Source organism: Pseudoliparis swirei, chromosome 18 (assembly GCF_029220125.1).
Source record: "Pseudoliparis swirei isolate HS2019 ecotype Mariana Trench chromosome 18, NWPU_hadal_v1, whole genome shotgun sequence".
NCBI classification, from domain to species: domain Eukaryota; kingdom Metazoa; phylum Chordata; class Actinopteri; order Perciformes; family Liparidae; genus Pseudoliparis; species Pseudoliparis swirei.
Window position 1 is genome coordinate 20,596,503 of NC_079405.1, and position 10,413 is coordinate 20,606,915.

The window sequence follows — 10,413 nt, forward strand, 5'->3', positions numbered from 1 at the left end:
TGAAACTTTTAATGACATGTCTGAGTGACCGTCAATTATTAAATATTATAAAATTATAGATATTCTTATTTACAGTAAACAGAGCAGGGTAATGTAAAAAGAACATTAGTAATATAAATAATTAACCTGTTTCCAACAGTAGTGACTACAGGCAGTTTAATTCATATTTATTAATGTACGCAGCAACTTTTCAATTAGTCGTTGCATTGTTTAATGCAACACAGTTTCTAATATAGTTTAATCAAAGTAGTGTGTGTGCGTGTGTGTGTATAGAGTTGTTGCTGTTATAGTTGTCCACCTCATTGTGCTGTTTCTTGAATGAACAAAGCAGAGCCTGAGGAGAAGCAGAGGAACCTTTCTACCAGTAGATGGCCGTGTACATACATATATACATGGTGAACTAATCTTACATTAGGTTGTTCAGCTGTAGTAAGACGACATTGAAGGCCTAGGTAGAAAATGCACGGCCCGCCACTATCACAGACAGTAACGCAGCTACTAATGTGAGTCTGTCTTGGTGTTTACAGGTGAGAAACGAACACAAGCGCCATATATATATTAACGGCGCCAGCCTTAATTAACCGTCTTCTCTTTAACTACTACACACTTAATAACTATCAAAATATAGCACCGCCAAAGCGAGCGAACATAACATTAACAAGTTGGACTAAATTATATATACCTTGTTACTGCCTGGGAAAAAAGTTAAGAACATGGTCATTAATATATCTGTATATTGTCTTTATCATTGCCGTTTCAGAAAGGTTACAATCATTTAACAAATACAAATAAATAACATTGATTTGTTATATTTCCTTACAATTTCCGAAAGAGGGCGCCACAACATTCAAAAACCTCATAAAATACTTCAGCCATGCTCATCTTTCAACAACCCCCTATAAAGACTTAATTTTTTTAAGTAACGAATAATTCTGACTCAGTATAAAAATGTGACAATGTGGGAGTAATGCAGGAGCCCTGTATCAAAATATAGTTGTAACCCTGGAATTATTATATAATGAGGAGTAACTGTTAGGGGATATATGAGGATGCGTTGCATTATATTATTATAAAAAATACTGATGTATTAATTTACGTTTAGATGGAACTTTGTACCGGCCTTTACAGGAATGTCCCTACTTTTAATAAGTAACCACACCAGGTGGTTGCTCCATACTTACCTCTAGTACATATAAAGGATTCCAATAAGATAAAGAAAGATAAGACATGTTTCTCCTCTGTAATGTAGTGCGTATTCTTAATTAAAGTTGATTAAAATAAAAAATATAGTCCAATCCAAATCTCTGCCCTTGAGCCACCTGCCGGATAACAGGTTAATCCGGCCATGTGTATGAATGCAGTATTAGCCAGAACCATGACACGTTTCGATCTCACTTTGATGCCAGCAACCACAAAGCCATTATTAGATGAGTGACACGTTTAAAATGGCATGAGACTCCTTTTGGCATCGCTCAATGAGAAACAAAGTCATATGTCACTGTGGTGTTGTGTCCGCACACTCCTCCTCCTCCTCCGCACACACAGCATGCAGGTCTAGGAGGTTGTTGAGGGCAGCAGGGTTCTGTCAGCAAGACGATTCATTGTGCTCTTTGGGGGCCTTGCCCTTGATTGAGGATATCCTCTCGACAATTTCCATTGGTGTTGAAACTGGTTCAAAGTTTTTAGACATATATTCTTCCTCCCATCCATCTCCCAGTTACAAGAGGCTCAGAGCAGTAAAACATTGCACGTATTGCTCTGAAGATCATTCTTCATGTCTTGTTCAAATTCAGAACCACAGGCTTCCTTAATACATGAAAGCTTTTTCTATGCTTTGTGTGTGTGTTTCTGGATCGAGGGGACAGTTATCTCCCATGAACCTCTCTGCCAAACAAAAGCTATCCTGCGATTACTCTGCTACACACTCAAGGGTCGAAGGGAAGTGCACGGAGTAGCTTAATTATACGGGATGGAAGCGTATTTTCCCTACAGAAGAATCAGCTTTATTTGTGGTGATTAAAAAAAAAATCAGGATAATGTCTTTTTTAGAAGTAAAGTATTTCACAAAGTCAAGATAACGGGAAGAACACAACATGTGTCTGCTAAGAAAGCTTTTGGTGCTGTGATGGACGTCAGGCTGCTGCGGAAGTCGGCCTCTTTCCTCCTTCAGAGCAGTCTGTGCAGACATATTGTAGTATTATTTTGACAGGGAGAGAAATCAGGCCTCAGATTAGTCACCTTTCACCTCAGCATGATGGACCACCGCCCTAAGACTGAGGTAGAGAGCAGGAGCAGGAGCCAAGCGGAGAGCAATCAGAGCCCTGCCCCGGTGGACTGATATTGTCTGTACTAATGTTTCAGGTCATTCCACCGCTTCCTCACGCTGCATGTTGGGAGGGAAACAATAGTCCCGAGGGTGTCCGAGAGGAGAGTGTGTCGGCCTACACGGAACACTCGCCCACACACTCATCTGCTCTGCTAGACCGGTATATCAGTGATATTGGTTCAGCAGACAGGGTCACCCAACTCTGATTTACAATAATGGAGGTTAGTTTTATGTATTAAAATGTTCAATATTTTCCAAATCGAAAGGTTAGCTCTTGTTTAATTTCCATTATAACACAAAGTTACTTCAAACCAAAGATTTACCTGTTAGCTTTTATTTTTTAGCTTTTAACAGCATCTCCCGGCCTTTATCAGCAAATGGAGCTGGCTCAGGGGCCGCCACATCACCCAGATGTCGTGAATTGACCTTTGAGTTGAGATTATTTCACACACTTATGTCACACACTCCCAAGGTCAAGAATGAACTTCCATGCTCAAGTTTAATTATGCTTTCTGGTTTAAAGAAAGGCTTGGTAAACTTGAGAGACGAGAGATTTGAGTATGCTAGATTTTCTAAATGATCCAACCTAAAAACCCAGTCCAGTGTTTACATCTATTTCTCAAGTAATAGAAACAAACATAGCTAAATCTGGAAAAAAAGGCATTAAGTCGGCAACAGCGAGAGCCACTCCCCCAAAAGCATTATGAAGGTAAACAAGGAGCATTCCTATTGTTTTCAAAGCTGTCATCAGGCCGAATGAAATGATTGGAACCAACGGTTGCATTAATCTTAATTATGTTTTAATTCGTTTTTTCGAGGAACCGCTAATGCAGAAGAGGACGTTTTAAATTCAGTGTGGTGTGTGAGGCCTTTCTGCTCTTTGTGACGATAACTCTTGATGTCCCTTGACACGCCAAACACATTGTCTGATTGTTGCCTCTATTGGTTGTCAGTATAATTATAATTAATTATCAGTTCTGTGCACAGGCTGCAAATACAAAGGGATCGTTGGTTTGGTTATTATGGCTCTGTGGTGTAATGTTGTTCCACTACGTTGACATTTAAATCCCTTTAATGTATAGCCTTTTTACAAGCAAACCTGTTGAAAGTAATTCCCATTGGAATTGTGCCATAACCTAAAATAAATATGTGTTAATATTGGCCTCCAAATAGTCTTATCAGTCGAACTCTATGTACGAGTGCACACACATTACTGTGTCCTGCCAATGCCTGTTTGGCTGCTGCAGAGGACTGTGGTTGCTCATTGCCCTCCCACTCCACCCATCACTGGAAAACAATCGTAAAAAATCGGAAGCGGCCTACCAAAGGCCGCTGTCCCATGAAAAGGGCCCCCAGTGCGTGTCCGATGGCGATTACTCCGAAACTGCACAGTTGAACAAGAGGCAGTGAGGGGGCGGAAGGTGTCTGCCCTGTCAGACAGTTGAGCTACGGCACCATGAGGGTCTGTTTAGTGTTTAGGGCTAATTGTGACGGAGGGGAACTGTATCGCAATCTTCCTATTCGCCCCGTCGGTGTCCTCGGCTAATGCTCACCAGATAGGGCTGAAGATCGGAAAAGCGGCGCTGACGACTTTGACGTATTAATTCACGTTTAGATCGAACTTTATAACGTCCTGTACAGGAATATCACTACTTTTAATAAGTAACCACACCAGTCAAAGGTGGTTGCTCCGTACTTAGCTATATACCTTTAGCGTATATATCTATATCGTTATATCTGTCTCTCCCATCCTAGTTAGCTTATTTGGAATACAGTGTATCTTTGATCGAAGACACTCTGTACCAACTGAGGCTAATTATGCCTATTTATGTAGCGATTCAGCTTTTTATGACCATTTAAGCATTTTTCTTTATTCAGAACCCAGTGCACTTTCTAAATATCCTATATCCACAGATGGTCAATCATTTACTTCATCTACATAAGATCTTAAATCATTTTATGTTATGTTTAATGTGACTCTGAGTTTGGTTCAACCATGCTTTTCCCACACAGAAATTAGAAGAAGCATCAGCTGAGCACGGCAGGTCTTTTTGGTCCCCGGTTCATGATAAAAGCTGGCACTTACCAAGAGCCCAGGGCCCCACAGGAAGGGCCTCGGCAGGGTCGAGCGCTCAGGCCTTTTTCCTTTCTGGTCCTCTATGACATCTTCCTGCCTGTGGGGGCCTCTGGGAGCCATTGAGCGGGACTCCGCCGGGCCCTCGGAGCCACAGTATAAGCTCACACAGCAGCTTCTAATTAGCCATCAGCACTAACAGGTGGAGAGAAACTGGAGGGGTTGGGAAGCTTTATGCAGGTGTGCAGTTATGTGTGCTGCCCCAGAGGACTGCAAGTGCAATAACTTTCTTCCAGAAGGGGTACTCCCGAACATCAGCTCAGGGATGATTTAAAGGATTCAGTTTAGTCATAACTGTTGTCAAACCTGCGATAAATCTCCCGGCTGGCTTTGACCTGGCTGTTGCACCACCCACTGTGATAATAAGTTACTTCTGAGTGCTTTTGTAAGGAATGGTTATGGCGGAATTACAGAGTAACAAAGTATTGTACTGTACATGGATATGGATATGCTATTCTCAACATAAACGCAAACAGAGATGTTACACATGCACAGATGAAAGCACAGCTTTGTATGTAAGTACTGTATTTATACATCAGCTGCACATGTTGCAGTGGTAGAAATCCAAAATCCAGAAATCCTAAATCAACCATTACGTGATTCCTGTTGTTGCATGTTTGGCCCTCTAACCATAAATTGTACACACTTAAAGGAGACATGTCATGCTCATTTTCATGTTCATGTTTGAATTTTGGGTTTCTACTGGAACATCTTTACTTTAATGTTTAAAAAGACATCTTCTTAACCCTAGTCTGGTCTGATTGGCTTTTGGGAAAATATGGTGCACCTTTGGGAAGGTTCTAAAGCTGTGGGCGGTGTATTCTCATGAGCGGGATGAGTCCCGTAAGAAGGGGAGACAAATTCATGTGGCATGTCAAATCATATGTTTTCTAATCTAGACAGCCCACAAAAAACTGAGAATCTCAACTGACCAGCTTGTCTTATTTCACCGTTTGTAGGTATCTCTGGCCAGACAGTTTCCTGTTGTTTATAGTCTTTATGCTAAGCTAACCGCCTCCTGGCTATAGCTACATATTTCACATACATTCTATCTGTACTCTGATTGTATAACATTAATTTGTCAGCAGCTGAGTTTGTCTGGACACAGAGTGCTCAGTGATATTAGCTGTGACGGATCAACACCACATGTGGATCCCAACGCCGGAGATTTACGACCAGAGCAGAATAATGCCAAAGATCAGCCCTCAGATTTCTGTATTTTCCTGGATACCGGTACCAAATGTCAAGTACGTTGAATAAGGTGTAATTAATGGCAACAGACAGTGAGTTGCATTCAGGCAAACTACATTCCGTTTTTGACTCGTCAAATGCGAGAATGCACACATTTGTTACAACTTATTCGCGCAATTTTTTTCTCAGCTCCAACACTAAAGTCTGAACTCTGCTCCTTCCTGTCCGTGGTTGATCTTGTTGGCTCGGCTCCAGTAAAATGTTACACCCCCCTGTTGGTCCCCATAAGTAATCATCAGTCGCCACAATAGATCCAACACCACTAATTTGAGTCCTTCCTGTTTTGCCGTTACGTTTTCCCAGAGTGGACTCTGATTCATGCCTTCCTAACTGGCACTGTGCACCTACCACCCTGACTGTGGACACACGCTGCTGGGATACAAACCTTCCAGAGAGACCCGCTGAGGAAGAGATTGATTGCTTCCTTTACTGAGATTCCTTCGCAATGCTCAGGCGGAGGGGGCACACCTCCATTGGAATTCCCCGTATAGGTTTCCTCCTCTAAACGGTTCGGATGCCATTAAGAGTTAAGTGGTCTGTTCTTTGCTGTCCTACATTTACATGAACTTTGTGCATTTAAGGACCTTTAAAAAAGCTTCTGTACACACACATTGTATTCTATGGCATAAACACTTAACCACCATTAGGTTTTGTTTTTTTTATCGATCCAGGTTTTGATATAGCCGGATATGAGATTTCTGCTCCCACACAAATACAGAAGCTATCGCAGTCCACAGAATAAGCTGTCAAACCTTTTCTTTTGGACTATTTCCTCATTAGAGAGTAATTCAGCTCAATAATGTGTTCCCTGGAGTGTATGGAGATTCTCTCTGAAGAGAGATGCTGCTGCTGTAATGTATTTGACCGGAGGCAGAAATGTCAAGAGCCAGATATCTCAAAAGCTGGATAAATGAATGCACAACTATTTGCATAACTATTCAATCGAAAATACAAATTGAATATTTATATATTTGCGATATTACACCACGACTGTGGTGAGGTTCCTGGAAAGAGAAAATGCCTTTTTCCTTTGTACTTACAAACAAAATGTAACCATTCATACAATTCTGAAAACTTGAAGCTCATGTTTCAACAAAAAAGACTAGAAGTCCATAGTTTTCACTCAAATGGCAATTCTAAAGCCATTGCGAAGGCAAACAAGAGAGCCACATCTATGTAAAAATAAATTTAATTTCAAAGTAGATTACAACATGTAATGGAAAAAAAGCAAACAAAGTTGTGTCCCACAAATGTTGCACGCAACTTCACAACACTTGCTGAGGTGAACCGAGTGGTCTTCCCTCTGCAAGTCTGTCTGTGAGCCGAGCTCCTGAAATCCTCTTAGTTTCATCTCAAGAACGGTGCAAACTTTCATGGGAGTTAATCTCATCAGTATCGTATACCCATTACAGTAGCCCGTATAAGAGGATAGGCACCAAGAGCCTCTCCATGTCTCCGACAGGTCCATCTGTCAAGTAGTCCTGCTCGGACGTTGGTCAGTTCACATGCGTCTAAAGCGTTCCACCTATAGATAAAAGACTGCGCTGCTTTCAGACTCGGTCGTGGAGGTTTCCCCTGAGTCTGCTCCGAAGAGTCGATCCAATCCTTCTCGCAGACAGTTTCACCGCCGACTGATTTGTCTCGTGCCGCTTCCGAGCATTTTCATACAGTCTCGTCTGTCTTTCACCTGTGGACGCAGAGGGAGATTACTGTCACTGTGTGCCGATAACAAATAAAGAAATATATTTTGTGACCAAAATACAACTTCTAAGTTCAGATGTTTTCACGTACTTTCCTAGAGCACATTCATATGTTCAGTGCAGTCACATGTTTTACTGAGATGCATGCAGTTTATTCCAGCCTGACTCCCTCTCCAAAGTGGAAAACACTCATTCCACTTTTTAAAACATTCTGAAAGAGTCCAACCAAACGGAGATGTACATTTACTCAAACGCAGCATTGAAGTGTTTTTTTCCAATGACATTCTCATCCCTAAATTCTGATAACGTGCACATGCATTCATTCTGGAGTGACAACACAAGATGTGCCACCAGAATTAATGGGGGATCCCGTCGCAGACTTTTTAATTAGTTAACTGGTTTGGATAGCACTGAGCTGTCCATCTTTCTTCATACCCATTTATGAAGGCGCAACTTTTGTGGTCTCTTTCTATTCACTGTTAACCATCAATTATGAAGTTTTCAGAAATATTCATATAGGCATAGCCTACAAATGATTCACCAAGTATGCGTACCCAAAACTTATAACTTACTTAACTTAAAATTATATGGACACTTGGATACCTTTTTTGAAAGGAACGAGAAATAGTTGAGAAGTTATTAAAGGAAATTATTTATATATATATATATATATATATATATATATATAATCAATTTAGGAGAGAGAGAGACAAACACACACACAGACTTTAAGTAGAAGCTATTGTGTGAGACTTTCTCTGTGAATTACTGAATTAATATCGTACCCCTTTCCGCTGGTTGCTGAGGCAGAACGTGCAGATATTCCGGGGCTTTCTGCCTCCTGCGCCCCCCTTCCCCTCCTTGTAGACCGCGCTCAGGCACGACTGCCCGTCCTGCCTCCCCTCCCCGACCACCAGCACGTTGGCCAGGTGCGAGATGTAGCTGGACGCCAGGCGCAGCGTCTCGATCTTGGAGAGCTTCCGGTCCACGGGTTCCGTGGGGATGAGTGTCCGCAGCGACGTGAAGGCCGTGTTGACGTTCTGGGTCCGGTGCCTCTCCCGGGCGTTCGCGGCGTTCCGATGCGGCACCACGCCGCCTGACTCCCGCCCGTAGCCCTCCCCGGGAATCCCGCAGCAGCCGTAGCTCTGGTCGGTGCTGCCGTCGCTCTCGCTGCGGTTCCCCTCCTCGTCGTCCGACATCAAGGTCAGGTCAGCGGGGTAAGAGAAGGAATGCGTCGAGACCGGCCTCAGCATAGTGAAAGCCATAATGTGGAGGCAAGTGTTTCCCGGGAGAGGGGTGGGATGGGTGGGGCCGATCCCTTTTGTTCAAGTAAGAAAACAGCTGCATGCGAGTCACGGTAAGAAGTCCCCCCAGTTTGTTGTGACACTTCCCCGCAGGGTGGACGGAGCAGTCAGTGTGGTGCAGATCGTGTCCGACGGGCTCTTATAGCGGCTACAGGAGCCCCTCAGCTGGGGGAGAAGGTGGGTGGGGCACACGCTCCCAGATTGCCTCCCAAATGTTTTGGTCCTAAAAGTCGCAGGCATGAGTTTGAGTATGGACACGCCTACCCTCCAATGAGCCTTATCGGGTTATAGGAGTAGAGACGTTTCTTGAGGGGCACAACTGTCACTTCAGGGAAGGGATGACTTTGAAGTGATAGTTTGGTGACCTTCAGATGCAGATGTTTCCACACAGAGCAGCACAGCGGTTCACTGAGGAGGTTAAAGACAGAAACGATGCTGTGACTAACAAAGAACATCAACTAAAGTCGCCCTCTGTGCTACAGTATAATCATGGACTTTGCTTCAGTAGATTGCTGCTAGTTAGGTTTAGGCTTGAAACAAAACAACTAAGTAAAACACAAACAACTTTACAGACATCACTAACTTCATTTTAAAATATGAGTTATGTCTGTGACGTCACTAACACTTTAAGGCATCTCTTGGCCACCTTGTTTAACCCTTGTGTTGCCTTAGGGTCATTTTGACCCGAATCAATATTACACCCTCCCCCCTTTAGGATTAATTTGACCCCATTCAATGTTTAATGTCGGTGTTCTTTCGGTAGTCAACAAACAAACATAAAGTGCCTCACACTTAAACTTGGAAAACAATATTAATTCTAATAATTTTCTGGAGGTTTTAATTGCTGGCGTCAAATTGAACCCAAAGGGTAAAATATGTTAGTAAATATAAAGGTAACAGGAGGGTGAAACATTGAATCGGGTCAAAATGACCCAAAGGCGGGGGAAGGGTGTAATATTGATTCGGGTCAAAATGACCCTAAGGCAACACAAGGGTTAAAGACCCGCCGCTGGAATGAGAGACAATATATATCCCAACATATTTGACAGTACTCAGTGTGTCCTGTGTGCAGCATTTGCTTTTCAAACGTGATTATTATTTGTTTAGCTTCACGCATTCACAAGGGTCACGAGGGTCACGAGAGTCATGAGGGTAGCGAGTGTCCGTCAAAAAGTGACATCACAAGATTAGACACGGTCCTTGGCGGGAGGTTTACTTGCGGCAGGTTTTTTGCCACCGTGAACTCTGAAGAGACCTGAGAATGTCGGTTCGCCGCGAGGAGAAAAGAGTATTCACAATCAAAGGGGTTCTACGTCAGGATTCCACGCACGCGTCCGCTAGTGTTCACTAGGGTCCGTTAAGGTTCAATAGGGCCCACCATAGTTTTTTGCGCGGCGTACATTTTGTCATCAGTTTCAGCACCAGTAAGCTCTGGGTGATTAAAGCCTCAGTTATACACCCCAAAAATTAGACGCGTACTCGGACGGCTGCCGACACAATGAAAATGTTCTAGTTCTTTCTTTATTGTCCTCTTGGAAGACGCGTTCCACACATGCGCAACAGATCTCTACGCTACACGTAGCTCACACAGCCACAAATAATTGGCCTTATTAGTTACTAGTTGACTCGGTTGTAAAAAATGCATGTCCTGGTTCAGCCCTGAAAACCAGAATTATAGTCTTCTACAAATGGAAAGCA

At 42.9% G+C, this 10,413-nt stretch overlaps 1 protein-coding gene across 1 annotated transcript; it reads right to left on the reverse strand.

Annotated features, from left to right (window-relative positions):
• Nucleotides 1-6,938: 6,938 nt before the first annotated feature.
• Nucleotides 6,939-8,796, reverse strand: LOC130208685 (transcription factor 15-like). The gene is made up of 2 exons (XM_056437943.1): nt 8,197-8,796; nt 6,939-7,398 (listed from the first exon to the last, which is right to left on the reverse strand). Exons 1-2 carry the CDS (start codon nt 8,674-8,676, stop codon nt 7,333-7,335), a joined length of 546 nt encoding a protein of 181 aa, XP_056293918.1. The 5' UTR covers nt 8,677-8,796; the 3' UTR covers nt 6,939-7,332.
• Nucleotides 8,797-10,413: the final 1,617 nt, after the last annotated feature.